Raw genomic sequence first — 19,537 nt, forward strand, 5'->3', positions numbered from 1 at the left:
CTCCCCCCCTCCCCCCGCAGATCTCTCAACTTTCTGGACCCTCTCCTAGCCAAATATCTACTTGAAAGCTTTCCATAGATTGAGCATTTCCTTAATCTGAGAGGCAAGAATATTTGTGAACATTCCAAGAGAATGCAGCAGCCCAGACTCTGGCAAGGGAGCCTCACAGTGGCAATTTATTATCCTTATAGAGACAAGTACAGCATTTGAATGTCTCTAGAAGTGCACACACCACCAAGCTCCCCTTTCTCACCTTTTTATGAGATAATGAGAGACTCAATAAGTATATAAAAAATACCATCTTTATTGATAACTACAACTGTTTGTGGGTTTTAGGGTTAGGGGGTTAATATTACAGGGGGAAAGGGCGCAGATTTACAGCGTGCAGGTGGGCGGGGAACAGTGAAGGGTCAAACATACCTAAGCACACAAGGAAAGCAAATGGACTAAGTAGAAAAAAATGAAACAAGGACACTGATACAGGAAGCCATGAGTGTGGCAGGAGTCGGTGCTATAATTTCCATGGGAGGTGAAATTCTTGAGGGGGAAGCGGTGTGCAGTGCGTTGCTTCAAAGTTTTGGAGGTGCTTCCGAGCCTGTGGGGTAAAAAGGAGGAAAAAAGGTTTAAAGCGAGAGGGAATGCTGAAATATACAAAAAGCATATTTAAAAAAAAAACAGGGCAAGGGACAGTGTGGCTGTGCAGGTCAACAGACTCTTAGTTGGGAGAAAATGCCCTTGCTTCACATGGACAGTAAGTAGTCAAACTGTGCAGGGAATAAAATGAGGGGAACAGAAAAACTTTTCCAGATTCTGCCAGCAGAGAAAGAGGGACAGAATTCAGTACTACAGATATTTGAAAATTGCTGCAATTTCCCAACTCAGTTCAAGGCAATTTCATATGTTCACATGGTACTGAAGGAGATATGGCAGCTTTGTCACATGCATAAGTCACTAATGCTGCCCTTCTGGAGGGTCAAGTTGAACGCATGAGCTCGGCTGACTGATCACTAAAATTATGAGACCCCTAGGAAAGCTTTAGTGTGGCACTTGCCAACTTAACCGACAGAGACCAATGTGGTCCTTGCAGTTTAAAAGGCTCATGCCCTGAAGTGATCACAGGTGGGTGAGAGGAAGTTACTTCCACGTGGCTGCTTCATTTCTGGACTTAGCACAACTTTACCTTAAAACATCCTGATTCACAACAGTGTACATGTGTGGAAGAGTTAACATCAGTGCCCCTAATACAATTCCAGAAGGACCTTTTGGCTCTCTGGTATGGAAACTGAAGGTGAAGGGCAAATTCCCAGCCAGGCAGGGCCGAACTCACCAGAAACAGCGCCAGCTGCCGCCTCCCTTCCACTGTCATGTCATCACCTGGTTTGGAAGAGAATAAAATGGATGAGATGGAAGAGGGGCAAGGAGTAGATAAGATGAAAGGGAAGGGTCCTAGTAACTCCTCCCTACTGCAGTGCTAATTTGTTTACAGTGAGGTGATACAACAGGAATGCAGAAAAATATATATCCAGGCAGCATTACTCCTAAAGCAATAGGAACCCACAATCCAGAACCCGAAGTTAGGTCTGCCACCCTGTGCTTTTAGCACTCCTGTATAAAGATTATTGAATCCAAAAGGAACTTATGTGGAAGAGCCGTGGCTAACCCCAAAGATCCCTCCCAAACCCAATATAATCTTCCATTTTACTGACACAGTCAGTCCCCTTTACCCTCTGAGATGTTACCTGTGTGCCCTTCCCAAATTTTCAAAATACCTGTATTTAATTCTGGTTGATCCAATGTTTTGCTCATATCTGATATTATGCTACTGGTCAAGCTGCCCCAACCATTTTGTCAGGCTTCTAATCCTCTTGCTCATCCAATCCCCAAACTATTCTCTTCTTCCTTCTAGATCTCCTTATTCGTTAACACACTCCATGCCTCCAGCCTCTCCTTATAAGACCATTCCTACTCTCAGTTTCCCCTTCCACCCAATCTTCACTGGCAGGCACTCAGACTCAGCCTACACTAATGCCATTTTGTCACTGGGTGATCCAATTCTAGAGTTCAGTCAGATCAATGGTCAAAGAAGTAATGTGGAGGGATTGGTAGGTTAGAACCTTCTATTGCTCAATTCCCATACTGGCAACAAATCAGCACTACATCACTGGGCTCTGGAGTTTCCATCAGCCAGCTGAACTGTATTCTCACAATCCTAAAACCTTCCAGTGTACAATTTTCTACAAGTTTCATTCCAACTTAAAATCCTATTAGTGCCTTCACAGCAGGCCTCACCAACACTCCAGGGAAAATCTCCATTTTCAGCCTCATAGGACTCCAGTACGGACAGACACCAATCATCCTCCACTTCGTAGCTGCTGTAAACGGAGGCTGTGCAGACAAGGGAGGAGTTAGCATGTGTACTTGCCTTGCAAGAACTCAACCAGTTGAATGCTAGTTGGTAACAGGCTAGCCTGTCCTCTGCTGGCTGTGTGGCAAGTTACACCAAACACAGCACCACTTCAATCCATCTGAACATTCTGGGGTGTTCTGGACTAAACCATGATTAAAGCCTTCTTGCAGTATAAGTTGGTTTTTGTTCAAATGTTCCTTATTCAGGCGCCACTCATTTCATCCCATACTTTTGCTACAAAAATGCTCTAAAGCAACGGATATTAATGTTATACAACTAAAACCTCGGGGCATGTCCAGAGTGCCTTCATCCCTACTATGGAGTTACTATACTCTGTCTACACCAACAAGGAACAAGACTTCCTTCCAGGGTAAAAAGAGGTTCCAACATAGGCCTGGACAGGGGCAGCAGTCTTAGAAGTTAAGCATTGTCCCACCTCCTTTGTCAACATATTGAAATGTAGCCCAAACATTTCCTGAAAGGTTTATAAGCTTACTGCTAGATTTCAGGTCGCTTCACACCCACACCCACTCACTACCATCACAAGAAGGGTGGCATGGTAGTATTTGCCAACTTTACCTTCCTCCATGGGTGTGGAAGCTTCCAGCCACTCCCGAACAACTCTAGTGCCCTCTTCAGCCATGACTTTGGGATACCTGGGGTAAGAAAGAGTTCAGTGATGTAAATGATGTCAGCTTCTGCTCCTCCTGCCTACATACCAAAGTTTAGAGGTGCCTGTTTTGAAGCAGACTGTAAACCCTGAGAGTTTATGATACAATACGCTGGATAATCTTTCAGGTGCCACAAGATTGTTAGGTGTATCTACCAGCGAGCTGAACAGTTAAAAACCTCGACTCAGGCTCAATCAGTATTTTTTTTTACATCCTGGTTCAGTTGCTAACTTTAAGTGGTTTAGGGTCCAATTCTATCCAACTTTCCAGTACTGATGCAGCTGTGCCGTTGGGGCATGCACTGAACTCTGCAGGGAGGGGGCAGTTGTGGAGACCTCCTCAAGGCAAGGGAATGTTTGTTCTGTTATCTTGGGGCTGCGCTGCAGTTGCATCGGTGCTGAAAAGTTGGATAGGATGGGGCCCTTAGGTACAATTCACGCAGAACATGGCCAAACTCTTGCTTACAGCGCAAATCAAAACTCTGTAAATACAAAGATAAAAAGCTGCTTATTTTTTTTAAACAAACAAAATATGCACAGCAGGATTAAAGAAAAACCCAGAGAAACCAGACATTAGTCACACAGTGGAAAACTGAGTGCCCAATTACTGAACCACTAACCACTTTTTTTGTTTTAGGGTTCAATTCCTCAGTGGTCCTTTCAGTGGGACCAAAAGACTAGAAATATTTTACTTTAAATACACAAATAGAGTGAATTCCAGTGCAAAGTAATCAAGAAGTTTCAAGTACAAACTCAGGTCTGGTTCACTAAGGGAAAAAAATGAATTATCTTTTGGGTTCAGGTCCACATTTGGTTTGACTCTGTCGCTTCATCTTTTATTGAGTCCTTCAAGGTTCTGTATTAACCTTTCTTCAAGAAGGCTAGCCAGTCTCCCATCCCTGCCTTTTAGCACTGTGTTCCAGCAAAAGCATTCAAAGTACAGATACGCGCCACTTAACAACGCCACTTCTCATATTCCTGTTGTTATGCGATTAGGCTGTTAAGCGAACATCCCACCCAATCTAGTGTCTTTGACATGTAAACAGACACTTCCTGCCAGACACTTGCTGGCTGCACAGGCTACTGGAGATCGACTGTCTCTTCTTTGCATTAAGAGCCTCTCTGTTGTGTTAACAGACACTCTGCTGCAGGCTATGGGAGACCTGATTGCCTCATTAAGAACTTCTTTGTTGTGCTTGGACCACTATCATATATGCGGTTTGTCATTATGCGGTCCAATGTTAAGCAGTTCATGCCTGTATTGCAATCTAAAGGGTTAAAATAGAGGCAGTCACTGCAGATTGGTATTTACCAAATCTCAATACACAACTTCATGAAACCAATTTTATTTTTTAAAAAAAGATACCTCTGTCTTCTGGCCCCTTGTATAAAAGGAAACTCTTGCCAGGAGAAAAATGACTACAAAAGGAGAAATCATCAGTGGGGAAAGTGTTCAGAATTCCCCTCCCCACACTGCTATGCAGATAATACTTAAACTGGGTATAATTCAGAATGGATTAATGCCATGTCATAGCTAGTTTCAAGAGCATAACTGCACTCACCTATACTGCAGAAACTTCAGAAGTAAGTCATTCCCTCTGTTGGACATTATGTCGTCAGGGACCCTGGAATACACAGGAGAGGGCAGTGTTAAGGCCATATTTTATCTTGTGTTAAAATGGAATTATTCGCCAACTTGAGCCTTCAGAATGAGGCCGAATATAGATTTTTAAAACTAAATAAAACAAAACTACTAGGCGTACTGTACTGAAGAGGCTGGGTCATCATGGAGATCATCCATGTCATGTTTGTTCTGAAGGAAGACAATTACCAAAAGAAAACCCAGCTACATTCTTAACACTTTTACTGTCGTATTAAACATCTCAACAAATTCTATCTGTTTGTAAAGGTGCCTTGAAAAGTGGCATAGCCAGGGCAGCACCACCTGTGGTGGTGATGTTGTGACATCATGCAACACCATGATGTCACTTCTGGGTTTGGAGGGGGTGGTGGTGGCTTTGTTCCTTTTCCAAAAGCTTCCTGGCTGACTTTCGGTTTCTACTGAGCTGCTGCAGGACCCTGAGCACAGCCCTCTATTTGGAGGTTTGCAGTGGCTCGGCAGAAGCCAAGAGTCGGCTGGGAAGACGCTCCTCAGTGGTGCTCCCCTTGAAGCAGTGCCCAGGGCACATGCCCTACCCGCCATACCTTAGATACACCACTGAACTTGAATCAAATGGGACAGGTGGGATATACATTTTTTTTTTTTTAAAAACAGAACTAGGACAGAGACAGCTCAGGGGATATGGTTAGAAATTTTCCTCAACTGTAATTTTACTTACGTTGTGGTGATGATCTCATCTTTGGTTCTGCGCACCAGCAACACAGGGCCCTGGTACCTGAAGAGGAGACAAAGAATACAGGCTTTGACTGAAGGCAAACGGACCCCTACTACTACTACTACTACTACTACTGCTGATGCTAAAACACACTTGGCCCTGTGAACTGTCTGGAGATTGATTAGGAGCCAAGCATAAGCTGTCCTGAGCTCCTCGGGATACAAAAAACACATCCAATGCAGGTAGATTCCCCCAAGTGCTGAATCCATTTAAGTCAAGCAATTCTGCTAACTCAAGTTCTGTTTGCAGTTTCAAGGAAGCTGCAAGGCCTGGGTAAGCCGAAGAGGTAGAATGCAGTCATGAATCAAAACACACTGGGCAAAGCATCAAAAGAAGTTTTTAAATGCACAAACAGCCCAATGACTTTCAAAGAATGCTCAGCTTTTGGTTTCAAAAAAGAAAAGGGTGTGTGTGTGTTTTTGTGTGTGTGTGTGTGTGTGTGTGTGTGAGAGAGAGAGAGAGAGAGAGAAAGAGAGAGAGAGAGAGAGAGAGAGAGTTTCTAGCCCTTGGTGGTTCCAATGGAAAAGTATCAATATTTATGAATGTATTTTCTGGGAAATGCTGCAGCATCAAAGTGGAACCCAGGGAGATCTTCCAGTGGCAAGTAGGACTAATCAACCTGACTAAATATACAACCCTTCCCATTTTGCATTCTATAGAAAGTATAGTATTTCTTTTAATACTAAAGAATCATTTCTTTGTCCTGTCTGTTTCCTGGTCATGCCCCAAGAGGCCAACAGCAGCACCCGCAGCGGTCTCCTGCGATAGTACTGATCAGATCCCAACCCATGTAGTTGCCCCAACTAACCCACTGAACTAATTCCAATCTATAATTGCCCTCAATTTCCCTTCAGTACCCTTGTCGCTAATAAGCATTTCCAAATTGCAAGAAAAATGTCAAACACAGCAGCAAGACAAATCTGTGTTTACTGCATCTCTCTCCTGCTGGCCAAAAGCATTTAACTATATTGGCTGCAGTTCACGGCCACTCAACTAAGTTTTGCATCCAGTTTTCGCTCATGGACATTATCAGTGAGACCCAGTGGCCTGTTGCCAAGCAGGGTATTGCTGGGCTAAGACGAATGGATCGCCCAACTCAGTATAAGGAAGCTGCATTTAAAAAGGCACAGTTCCAAAATTTTCTTTTTAAAAGATTAGCTGCTGAAACCTGGCTGCTTTCTCCTTCCCGTTTTCCCCTCACAAAGCCCAACAATCTCTATTCTGCTCCCTGCCCAACTGAACAGATTAAGATCGCCACATCTCAAACTCCCCCTTGCTACTTACTTGCAAAGCTGCTCTGCGTTGTTCAGGTTCAAATGTTGCCTCACTGTCCTGGTGACCAATCCCCCTTTGGAACAAAGGCCATTAGGTCAGTACTATCCACCAAGAGGCATGTCACTAATCCAAGTCCACCTCACATCTGGTTCCACAGTAGGTACAGTATCTCGCTCAACTCTCTTTCAAACATATTGTACAGTGGAGATGGGGTGAGGTGAAAGAGGCCTAGTCTGTGACAGGGAACAGTGAACACTAATTAATGGGCAATTGGTATAGTAGATCACCTTGGATGATCTACAGCTTTATATTGATTTGATTTTTTTTAATGCTCAGACATGATCCTTGATAAAACCACTTTGAACCCCTTGGTCAACCCTTCCTGTGCACGCAACTCAAAAAATGCATTCAACACAGCTGGTTGTCCAAACACACCTTGGGTGCATTTTTTGAGTTGCATGCACAGGAAGGGTTGACCAAGGGTTCAAACCGGTTTTATCAAGGATCATGTCTGCTCATAAAAGAACAAATTGGTATAAAACTGTGCCCCTCAAAGATCAATACTGCGCCCCTCTGAGGTTTGCACACTAGGCAGCTGCCTTGTTGACCTATGATAGCACTGGCCCTGTTTGTATATAGTTACACAAATCACTAGCCAAAACACTGGAGATGTTTCAAGCTGTGGATGTCATTGCTGACTGTGGGCCCTGAGGAGCAAATGGACCCTAGAAGGGTATTTGATCTGGCTGATCCCTGATGCCGATATGGCAACGGGTCACATATTGTTGAACAATAAAAAACGGGGTGATGGGATAGGGGCATGTGCTATAAGGCTAAGCATCAACTAAGCCATGGCGGGGAGAGGAAGAATGCTAGTATCTGATTAAGAGACTGAGTGAAGCCGACGGGCAAAGTTGCCCTTGGGTTCAAGCCACAGCCATGAATTTGCTGGGTAGTCTTAGAGATGCTACACTCTTTCTCTCAGCATGGCCTCTACATATCACATATAGCACAGAAATCTATGTTTTATATGATGTGTAAGATGTAGTTTGATCTCTTAGAAAAAGTGCCATGTAAATATACTACCAAAGTATTAATGCTTTCATTGACTGAAAAATACAATTGAGAGAGTTAAAAAAAAATAGGTCTAAACCACTTGAATATAAAGGTATATTTTTCTTTTCCTTACTCCAGCTTTCCGGCATGACTTTGAGGGCAAGAGGAACAAGATCATCAAAGGAGGCATCCAGAATAAGGGCGCTGATCTCTGGATAGGACATGGCTGCCCAAGTGGCTGTTGGGAAAGGAAGAAAAAGGAGCAATTACTGTGCATTGAGAGTGTGTCTTGGATGGACGAGAGCAGGGACGTCAACAAGCCATAACACAGCCCCCTTCCACACACTTCTCAGCTACCACAAGTGTGTGATTCATTCTTACCCACCCCAAGATATGCATTTCATTCAAAGTTCTAGCACCCAGCTCTAAGTCCTTTGATACTTACTCAGCACAGGCCTCATGTGCAACCCTTTTAAGGACAACAAGCCCTAACCATCCCAAATTGGGACTTTTACCCTCTGGGTGGATGAAGGACACTACACCCTGTGAAAGCACCCCCCCCCCAAAAAAAAAACCCAAACCCAGACATTCCATGAATCCGCCTGACAGCTGAATCCTCTCAAGAATGCTTTAGTCTACAATGGGCTGTGGTTGAGGCCTTGCTTCACAGGTTGAATGCTGCTCTCAGGAGGGAGCAGTTAAGTGGTACGTCATGGAAATGGTGGCTTGTGGGGTTTTAGGTCATAGCCTTACTCAAAGCCTATGAAAAACAGGATTATGTGTGTTTCCACAACATTTAAACCATCGGAAACTGGTTTAACTGTTGTAGTGACCTCCTAACCACAGAAGCCTGGGAATTGCAGTTTCAGGAAGGATTGGAGAATTCTCTCTTGGATATTCCCCTCCCATCTCATTAACTATGGGACCTCGGCTGGATGCCAACAACAGTAAAACAGGCTTCAGTCTAGTGTAGTTATGATCTGTGCCTACCATTCTAAAACATCACAGGTAGCCATAACTTGGGATCCTTGATAGGCTGAAGTTTGACTGAAGGCCAAGATGTTGCTCTCCTGCTATGTGATCAGGCCAGAAAAATCCACTGCCAATAATCTACATGACAAAAAACCCTACATGCTGCTCTGCAGTTATCCCACAAAATTAATTTTCAGCTGTGTGCTGTGCTGCTGCAAAATGCTGAGGCTTACAATTTTATGCTCCTCTACTGCCCAGGCTCAAACAGTAAGGAATTTTCCAAGCAGAGCTCTTATTCTTAAATGATTCAGTAATCAGTTCCCCTCCTGCAAATGGCTCAAGTCATTAGGACTATTTCACAGTACTATTTCTGAATGGCGCAGGTACTCGTGGCACGGAGCACCTGGTTGCTGCTACTCGTCAACAGGGGAATCTACCAATTGATTGGACACCGGGCTGACTGGGACAACAGGAGCTTCCAGTTGGATTTCCCCCTCAGGTACTAAAACACTTTTGGCTACCTGCCTCTGCTTCTAGACCTGTAATTTCAAGGATGAGGCTCTATGGCCTTCAAAAAGGGCTTTCCTCAAGAACAAACCTTCTCTGCTCCATACAGCCCCAATTACAAATGACAATGTACACTGTTGTCAAGTTCACACCTGGCTACCCCCATTCCCTATCTACCCCCACATACATGCAATGCAGCTCCCACCATAAGCCTGGTACGAACCTGTAAAGCCTCCAATGGACCAGGCGTAGACAATGATGTCTTCAGGAAGGAAGCCCAAGCGGTGGATGGCATATTGGATCACCACATCCATGGCATTGGCCTCATTCTGAGGCAACGGCACTCCCTAGGGGAAGAATGGGTAAGTGGTTGGAGCAGGAAAATGCCGAGTGCGGAGATTCTTGGGAGGAGTGGAGATTGAGCATGCCTAATTAGGATGGCAGAGTCTCTGTCCACTATACTTGTTTTAAATTCATTTGATTATTTAGGAATAAACTGCCTTGATGCCCCCCTTAAATAGGATGGAATGGTGGTCTATACAAATTTTAATAAATATATGTATGGTGTGTTCGCTGGTAGTCGGGTAGAGAGAGAGACCCTGAAGTGGACATGTCTGATTCTAAATGGGCCTGTTTAAATGTGCTTAATTTAGAGGAAGACCACTTGAACTCCAAAATTAATCCAGTCTAAAACCTTGGTATAACTCACCGTGCTACCTGCAAATCCAGGGTGATTCCATCCAAGTACTGAGTACCCAGCTACAAGAGGAGGAAAGAACAGCTGTGGAAGAGCAGTCACGATAATGCAAAGCACCCCATGCGCAGATATAGTTTGGCCAAGTGTCTTCATTCCCCCCGCCCCCCCCTCCCAGTTTGGAAAAGAAAATGGCTTGATGCAAAAGCAGAGTCATCCTTCTTGTCCTGAAGAAATCTTGAAAGAAGGTTGCCCTCTGAACCTCCAAGCAAAGCAAGCATTTGTTCCATTTTTATCCTACCCCGGAGTTCACATTGACACCTCTTTAGTGTATCCTAACCATGAATACAATGTCTGAGGAACAGTGACTGGCCCAAGGTCACCCAAGTGAGCGTCATGACCAAGTGAGGATTTGAGCCCAGGCTCCCAGGTTTGAGTCCAATAACCATTATGTCACATTGGCTCTCAAGGAACCCAAGCTCTGGTAGGCTCTAGAATCAAGCATAAATTTCAGCCTCAATTATGCCTGGGAATCTGCTTTCAGCCCAGAATTCAGCCCTATGAAATTTTATTAGAAGGATAGGATCCTTCCAAGTACAGCCAGTCCTCACTTGAAGTTGTTGATAGGTTCTTAGAAACTGCGACTTTCAATGAAACAACTTATAACAAAGCCAGCGGTGAAGTTGGTTAATTGATAGAAGTCCAGTACATTCCTACAGCATATTTCTGGTTATAGAAACATCACCAAACTTCTAAATAAAAACTCAAAACACTTCTAATATTAAACACTGAAAAAAATGTGAACTTTCTGGGTTGGAGAAAACCCACACAGGCAAGGGGAGAATATATAAATTCCACGCAGACAGTGGCCCTGGCCCGGAATTGGTTTTTTTCTCAACAACTTTACAACAAAAAAACCTTGAGGACTTGCTGCACATGCCAGAACAGCCTCATCTCTAGTGACAGTTCCCAGTGCCTTCAGCTTAGGGACTTTGTAATGACCCAGGGCTCTACACAACAGAGTGTGAATGAACAGAGCTTAGGAAGCTGGGCTTCCAAGTTGGAGAACGCTTCCAAGCAGCCTTGAGGTAAGGTGTCTCTCCTTTCAGAAATTAGCACTGGTTCTGGAACTGAAAAAGGGAGATTGAAAGTACTGGGATAAAGGTAGTGGGTGGGGGTCACAGAATGCTGAACAGAGAAAAAGCCCACTTCCCCAAAGTCTGCACAGCACAGCTCATCTCTTCCAGTCCTCCACGTTTAAACTGGGAATATCAGAAATAACTGCTTGTCAGAAACTGGGCCACTGGCACCTGTGGGAGCTACACAGCAGGGTCAACTTGGAGCTGCCGCAAAAAGGGTAGCTTTGTGCCAAGTTCTCCCCCCCCCCCACCTAGAAATTTTCAGGTACACTTACTTGTGTCACAATGTCATTGCATTCTGTGTGTTCCACACCAGCCAATTAGGTGGAGTGGGGGACAGGGACATTCATGGAATGACAACACCATGACACATGTGAGCAAACCTAACAGGGAAGAAGAGGAAGAACTTAGCATAGGGCTGGCCATTTTCTGTGGCAGCAATACTCACAGCACACCGCAAAGATTTGCTGTGGCAAGGATTTCCTTCTGTGCTGTCACAGCAGGACAAATCTAAAGGAATTCCAAGGGTTGCAGCTGTGGAAAACTGAGTAGCAACCAACTCTACTGGCCCACCACAGCCTTGTCAACCCCGCCTCTTTAGCCGGGGGAGAATTTATCTGGCTAGTTTGTTCTTGCAGCGCTGCTTCTGGGCACAATAAGGAAGTTAGTCACCTTATCAGGTCAGAGAGCAATGAATTCAAAGTACAAGGAGACAAGCTGTGTGGAAGGAAATACCAGACTGTGCCCACTGTAGCAAAGGAAGGGGGAGCTTTCTTCGCTCACCAGCAATTTTAAAGGCACCACAAGGCGGTCATATTTCTGCACCACAGGGTTGGGGCACCAATTGGTAGTGCAGCACTGTTCTCTTCTGCTTCAGACCCAGACACATTCTAGAAGAGGGCAGAAAGGAACCTGCAGGTCCCCCAAAACTCTCCAAGTCTTCCTGTTTCATATTGTGAGAACCAGTGCTTTAGCTCAGCTTCAGCATGTAAACTAGCTCCTCTGCAATCTAAACAGCAAAAGGGAATTAGAACGGCTTTGTCTGAAAGCCAGAGTTTTCCCTCTAAGAATAATGCAATGGAACATTCTAGATGAACTTTCCAGTATTTAAAAACAACAACAACCATGTAGCCAAGATGGACCATACCATCCAGAGGGGTAGAGAGGCAGCCAACTTCATAGAACCCTGCATTTCCTTCACAGCAAATCACCTACAGAGACAAAAAGCAGGGAAGGCATTGCAGTCAATGAAGTCTATTGTGCTATGAGCCAGAATCCAGAGTTTCCCACTGTTTCTTGCTCAGCCCCACTCAAAGTGCTGCACATCTTTATCCTTACATGCTGCACCTATCTGAGCAGTGCTATGGGCCTGCCTCTTTTACTGCTTTACATGGTAAAATACCAACTTTGGGGCTGATCCATCTCGCCCCAGTACACCTTTGCCTGCTTGCTTATTTATCTGTCCTATTGCTAAGAAAGTTTCTTCTGCAGAACTTCCATCATCCATCATCAACTTCCATCATCATCTCCCCCCAATACTGAAGTACAAGACCCCCCCCCCCCCCAAAGTGGGAAGAGTGGTCATCCCTGTTGCAAACATAGCAAAAAAGGGAAGCGACTCATTCCTACACAGAAGCTTCTAGAAAAACTCTGTGGATAACTAAGAGAAGCAGTGAAGACCTTGTAAGAGCAGAGCCAACCACAGCACCCAACAGTCTGTGGAACTCCATTTTAACTCTGCTTGGGATAAGGTGTGGAATAAAGATGTACCAAAACCCCTGTTTTGTCCAACATTGTCTTGCTAAATGATCTTTGAGAGCCTCCAAGGAGAGAAACGGCACTGGGTGTTAGAACGATTTCAGTTTTGAAACAAATATGATTCTGATAGTCAAAGTACAGTTATAGAGAGAGGGGAAGAACTCAGAAGTACTTCTAAGCTGGGGACTAAGGGCCCAAACCTATCCAACTTTCAAGCTCTGGTGTAGCCACAATGCAGCCCCGTGGCAAGGCAACACATGTTCCCATACCTTGAAGAGGCCCAAGTGACTGCCTCTCCACTGCAGGATGCAGCACAAACTGCACTGGCACAACTGCACCAGCACTGGAAAATTAGATAGGATTAGGCCCTAAGTCACAGCTATGCACTGCTGGGCCTGCCCCAGGAAAGGAGAAGAAGACCTTGCAAGTGGCATGCTATAAGCACCAAGATACAATAAGGCAAGATTTCCCAAAGTGTGGATTGTGACCCACTAGTGGGTTGTGAGCCCAAGTGTGGTGGGTTGCGAGCGGGGCCTGCCTGCCCGCCCACCTACCTGGTACCATTAGGCTCCAAATCTGAGCCATTCCAGAAGAGAGGTGCTGGTCCAACAATGCTGCTGGCTGGAATGACTTACTGGAAGCATCTGAAAAATCTTGCCTTATTGTATCTTGGTGCTTACAGCATGCAACTTGCAAGGTCTTCTGCTCCTTTCCTTCTTCCTGGTTGCACCGGGCCAGCAATCCACTCTTTGGCCTCAGCGGGTCTCAGAATATGACTGGACATTGCCTCCAAAAACTGGAAGTGGCTTTTGGACACTTCTGTGGGCCATTCTGAGGCCCACAGAGACCGAGTGAGCCACCACCTCAGCATGTCCTGGATAAGGCCTCCAAAGTCTCCTGGTAAATCATTCTGGTTAGCAGTGTTGCGACCTACTGTAGAGGACAAGGTGGGTTGCGACAGTGGAAAGTTTGGGAACCGCTGCAGTAAGGGACTTGCAGTCAGACCTAGTGAACACAGACATGCTCTTTTCATTCATGCCCTACACCACCAGCTGTGAGGAACGGGTGACGAGCTGGAGGCTAAGCTAATCCACTGGCAGAGCATGTCAGCTTGGAATTGCTCTGCAGCTTGTATAACTGTATTATATTTGTACCACCCCTTTGAAGAAAAAGGGGCTCAGAATGGTGTAGGACGGAATTTCTTATGTTATAGTTGTAGCAGCCCTGCGAGGCAGGCTAGGCCGAGAATGAATGGGCCTAAGCCAGTCAGGGAGCTTTAGGGGATTTGAACATCAAGCATAACCTTCAAGTCATGTTGATCTTACAGATCCACATCTGACAAACTATATTCACCAGCAGTCTTGGCAAAGCCCTTAATCTAGTATAGGGCTGAAAGCATAAAACCCCTGAAGCACAGCTAAAAGGCATGAGATAGGAAATGATCTGAGGCAACCAGGGGAGAAAGGTCAGCTTATTTGAAAAAGGCACAGGAGCAAGGCAAATGAGTTTCATTTGGCAACAAGGTCCTGAAGTCAAGATTCTCATTTGGGGCCAACTCACCAGTTTCTGACCTTGTGGCTCTGAGGTCTCTCTCCGGTCCATGAACATGGTGTCAATTTCATTTCCATCGCAGGCAGCCAGCTTAGCTCTTTTTCCATTGCACTGCAAGGAGAGGGACAGAGCGTCACAGGACTTAATTAAGCATCCACTGCCTTGATTTAGACTTCCAGAATACCCAACTGCTTGGGGTTGGGTAGAATGAAGGGAATGTCAGGTAAACTAGAACTTGCAAGTCCTCTGGTCACAGAGAACTGGATTGGTGAGGAAGGCCTGGGAGTCCAAGCTCTTGACAAGCAGTTACTCACTTCCTCCACAAGTCGGGCCTGTCCTTGAAGCAACATGGGCATGAGGGCTTTCTGCAGGAGATACACGGAGCCTGGGTACAGCATGCGCCGTCCAAAGGTGTGAGCCACGATATAGCTAATGAGACAGGATGGCAAAATAAGAAGAGAGCTCTGGTGATTCTGGTTTGGAATCACCCTACCTACCTAACTCAGCACTGCAGACATCACCACTAAGGGTAGAAAAATCAGCTTAATAAAGCCCATTATCAGCAATCTCTAAATACCAGGGATGCTCCTTTAAGAGCTTGGAAGAGTAAGATGATATGCAAGTTGGACTACATCAGACAAGGAGGCAAGTACAGGGAAATGTATAATGGGGAGACTTATAATGGGAACCTCCTATGCACAGTTTATTCCCAGGCAATCAATAAGCACTTCAAAATGAAACACATCTCTCCTCAAACCACAGATTCTCAATCCTCCATCCTTCCAACTTTTCCAGATCACACCACCAGTATGCCAGTCAGCACCAGTCTTTTCTTCTCAATGTTCCAAGTACTTTAGCTTTGACCAATTGCCAGCCAGGACACTCCCTTCTAACATGCCAAGTCACTCCCCAAAATGGGATCTTTGAACCACCAACAATTAGCCATTCAGTACCCAGAACTTCTATTTTAATACTGCAAATCATATGACATAATTTGTAATATATTCATTGCTCTGTTACATTACAGGATTTTACACTGTTCCAAGAAAATACATAGGTCTGCAACAGTCCTCCCTTCCCAACACTTAATATTTCAATGCAATGCATAGTCAATGGGCATCTTACACCTGGTCTAAATGGCACCAATGCCATGCATGAAAAAAAAAGCAAAATAATCAGATGGAATGCCTTGGAAACTGCACACGCAGATAAACAATTCAAAATATCACATAAATTTTCAGCCCACATGAGTGACTATCATTTTAGACCAGAGTCTTAGATTTCTTTTTCCACTATATGTGTTCATCAACTGTCAGTCAATTAGCACCCATGTATCCCCAGACTGCAAGTTTCTGTCCTGAGCCTATCATCCAACATTCACCCTTCTCTTTCTTCACAGGTCAAACACCAACTGAAATGTTGACCTGATTTTGGTAGGCCAGACATTAGCGCTTAAATTGTCCTATCGTGGGAGTGTGTGATCACTGTTAATGTGGGAGCCAACAGCAGCATGTAACCCCCCCCCAGCCATTTCTCATTTCCTTTGTTCCCCCAGCCACCCAGCCACACCCACCCTCTATCACAAGGAGCAAAGAACGCAAGCAAAGGCTATACCTGGCAATCTGGCAAGGAAGCTTCTTGACTGCATGCAGAAAACCATTGACTGCACTTCGGTGCTTGGGTTCTGACCGCAGCAAAGGAACATTTCTTGAATCTGACCTGCAGGGATCATAGAACAGGAAAAAGTTGGAAGCCTTTACTGCATTACCTGTCCTCAGAGGGTGGTATATATATTGAAACTGAATATAGTTGGATGGAGAATGTGGATGAAAAACTGGCCACTTTTGAATGTGGATGAAAAACTGCACATTCTTTGAAGGTTGCAAAGAATGGCAGGCTTATTAGGAGGATCACAAGAGAGCTGGGTACATTGTCCTAACATATGTAACCACCATGTTATGTTACATGATGTGAGTGTTGCACACATTTTCCCGTGAACACATAATGCCTCCAAGAGGAGCACAGCAATAGACTAGGAATGTATCATTTTGAGGGTCAATATTCAGCATGTGCCTCATTGTAATTGGAAACTACATATGTATATCATATATGTGGTGCTGTTCATTTGAGCACATTTGCCAAGGTAACCAGTGAACACAAACAATGACTGGTTTTTAATGCACATTCTTCATTCAATTCATATTAACTGCAACGTAATACAGTTAATTACAAGCAAGGAAGTCTGGGGTGGGGAGGTAAAGAGGTGAGAAGAGATAGGATTCCAGTTTATAAAGTTCCTACCCACCTACTTGAAGCCTCATGCCATCGAAAGTCCACAGGCCAACTCCTAAAATCAAAGTTGTAGCTAGCAAGTTTCTTCTGGAAGGCAAGAAAGAAAGAGAAGGGGATGAGGAAGAGCATGAAACCTTGGATCAGCAGGCCCTACAGGTTCAAGCCCAGAAAAACTGAAAATGCAGGAAAGAGAAAAACATTACCATCTACCTGTAAGCCACATAAAGGCCATAGGACAGAGCAAGTCTGGAATCTGGGAAGCAACAGATACAAGGGACAGCAGCACCTTCCAATAAAAGCACTTCAGACATTGGTAGATATAGAGAAACCACCTCTCATGGGTCGCACACACTGTTCACCTAGCCTTCAGCAATCTATTTAGGCTGGCAGCAGCTTTCTGGAGGCCTTTCCCAGGTCAGCTATCCAAGGTCTTTCAAAACTTACCCCTGTGAAGCATGCACTCTTCTACTAAGCTCCAGCATCCTTTAATAGGTAGCTTGTTTAGAAGCCCAAAACAGAGAAACTGGTGGCATCTTCAAGACACACCTATTCATTCACCATAAACTTTTATGGGACAGTTCACTCCACTGGACAAGCTCACGACAAAATAAACTGGTTTGCCTTGAAGGCACCATAAGGCCCCATTTTTTCTGTAACAAATGTAAAAGAGCTACCCCTCTGGGACTTGCAAGGTCCAAAGGCTTTCAAATTTAATGCCTGCCAGGAGAGTCCATCAAGATGGTGCATGAGAAGCAAAGGTGCCCTTACCTTGTGTTCAGGTGTGCCGTAGCGGTGTGCGTCCTCAAGGATGGTGATGAATTGGATGTACTGAGGGTTGGTCCAACGACCAATGCCTGAGGGGAACAGTCAACACTTTTCAGCAAGGCAAAGGCCTCATTGCCTTTATATCCAGAACAAACACCCATGTGATGCTGTCTCTTCTCTCTCTTCCTCTCCAAGTATCGCCTTAAAGCCCATCCCTTTGGTGACATCTTTGGCTTTAACTACTTAGTCCTCATCTCCCAATGGAAACTAACAGACCAATCCAACATGACTTGCCTCCCTTCCCCCGCTGATGCAGTTGCGCCAATGGGGCACATATTGCATCCTGCAGGGGAGTTTTGAGCCCCAGAAGTCTCCTCAAGGTAAGGGAACTTTTGTTCCCTTGCCTCAGGGCAAGTCTCCACTGCCTTGATGAGTCTACTAGGATCTGTGCCAGCAATTTCACTGGCACAAGTCCAAGTTGATCAGGGCAGGAAGATTGTAGCCATGGAAGGGGGATAGGATATTGGCAGAGCCACCATCGACACCTCCCATCTCTACCCTGGAAAAGACAGCTGGTTCTTCCCCCCTCCCCATCCTTTTCTGCCAACCTCTTACCAGCACCAGGGCTCTCATGCTGGCTACTGTTGGCTGCCACCACTTACCATTTGCAGGGGCAGTCAGGCTGCGTTCTATGGCATGTCACATTTTGTGATGGCTGTAAAGCTGCCACACCCCCAGAACATGAGTTTCAGTGATGTAATTGGCCCATTATGGGCCATAAACAAACATAAGCACAATGCACACATTCTTTGCCTACTGTCATCCTTCCCCCACTTCCACCAATTGTTTCTCCTCTCCGCTCCCTTTAGAAAATTGAGACTGGAAGGATTTGGGGGCAGGGAGCCCTTATTTGCTTACAAATAGCACTATATAAAAGAACCCCACACACTGATGGCACTACACATACGCACACAAACAGTATTCAGTACTCTACCCTTCCAGCTCCCAACCCCCACTCACCCCCAGAATTTGGAACTGACCTCTCCTCCAAATTTCAGAAGCACTCACCTCTGAGGCAGGCAATGCCAGCCAACAAGAGCAACATAGTCCCAGCATAGTGAGAGAAGGCAACCACCTTGGACATCGTTAAATACCCTAGGGACAGACAGACAGAGATGATGATCAGAACAATCACTTTGAACCTCAGAGGTTGCTCATATGCAACATTTTTCCCCATACAGGAAGTCTAGGAAAAATGTGATACATAGCACATGTGAAAATCTGCGCAATCATTCACAAAGTCAGCTGGCCACAGCAGCCTCACACACATAGCTTATAAAATCATCCCTGGGGTGGGGAGGCAAAACTTGCATGATGCTTATGTATATTGGATTCCTTTGGATCTGTTGCTATTACTTTGTGCAATTTTGATTCTATCAGCCACCTTAATCCATTTCTGCCTAACATTGCATATATAAAACAGGGACCAAATGTGTACACTTGTGGACTGGACAGAAATGGGTTAAGTATGTCAGCAGAAAGGCAGTATATCAAACACACACATAAAACTGACCCACATTTTCTGCACAGGGTGCACACACTATTCTCTCCTTGGGCAACCATGCAGGAGCAGCGCCATGTTTCCAGGGGCCTTAAGTTGCTTGGAAACAACATGAAGGAGCCTCAAGTGAATGCCACACTAACCTTTGCAAGGGTGATATCTACTAAGAGTCTCGCTTATGGTGGTGCTTGAAGATTCTTAGATGTGTGGAGACTGATAAGAAGCTCTTCTACTACTAACTAAACCCTTTTCTTAGCACTGGCAATGTATGATGTTCCTTGTGCTGTAAAACGGTCCACATTTCTCTCACATGGGGAAAGCTATTTTAAAAAATATACGTATATCACTGAAGCTGTGGGATGGCAAGGCTCTCTCTGGGCTTTCTGAATGGTCTGGGAGTGCCTGCTCATGTAGCATGCTTACTCTTTTACTGATTTTGTAAAGCATCTTGCTAAAGCAAGAATAAGCATCTCTCAACTGAAGTCTTGAGAAGG

General features: G+C 45.0%; 1 protein-coding gene across 2 annotated transcripts in view; it reads right to left on the reverse strand.

Moving 5' to 3' along the window:
- Window positions 1–286: 286 nt before the first annotated feature.
- The window catches only part of ABHD16A (abhydrolase domain containing 16A, phospholipase), a 31,697-nt gene continuing 12,446 nt past the window's right edge, over window positions 287–19,537 (reverse strand). For both annotated transcript variants that reach the window (XM_066614270.1, XM_066614271.1), the window contains 17 exons: window positions 18,551–18,637; window positions 17,486–17,571; window positions 16,731–16,804; window positions 16,040–16,144; window positions 14,740–14,854; window positions 14,435–14,536; window positions 12,264–12,327; window positions 9,993–10,042; window positions 9,507–9,630; window positions 7,938–8,042; window positions 6,758–6,821; window positions 5,417–5,473; window positions 4,640–4,702; window positions 2,987–3,063; window positions 2,290–2,385; window positions 1,328–1,374; window positions 287–595 (listed from right to left, as the gene is read on the reverse strand). In XM_066614270.1, coding sequence (XP_066470367.1) covers window positions 512–595; window positions 1,328–1,374; window positions 2,290–2,385; window positions 2,987–3,063; window positions 4,640–4,702; window positions 5,417–5,473; window positions 6,758–6,821; window positions 7,938–8,042; window positions 9,507–9,630; window positions 9,993–10,042; window positions 12,264–12,327; window positions 14,435–14,536; window positions 14,740–14,854; window positions 16,040–16,144; window positions 16,731–16,804; window positions 17,486–17,571; window positions 18,551–18,637 — 1,400 coding nt within the window. In that variant the 3' untranslated portion in view covers window positions 287–511. The remainder of the gene's footprint in view (window positions 596–1,327; window positions 1,375–2,289; window positions 2,386–2,986; window positions 3,064–4,639; window positions 4,703–5,416; window positions 5,474–6,757; window positions 6,822–7,937; window positions 8,043–9,506; window positions 9,631–9,992; window positions 10,043–12,263; window positions 12,328–14,434; window positions 14,537–14,739; window positions 14,855–16,039; window positions 16,145–16,730; window positions 16,805–17,485; window positions 17,572–18,550; window positions 18,638–19,537) is intronic.

Source organism: Tiliqua scincoides, chromosome 2 (genome assembly GCF_035046505.1).
Source record: "Tiliqua scincoides isolate rTilSci1 chromosome 2, rTilSci1.hap2, whole genome shotgun sequence".
NCBI lineage: Eukaryota > Metazoa > Chordata > Lepidosauria > Squamata > Scincidae > Tiliqua > Tiliqua scincoides.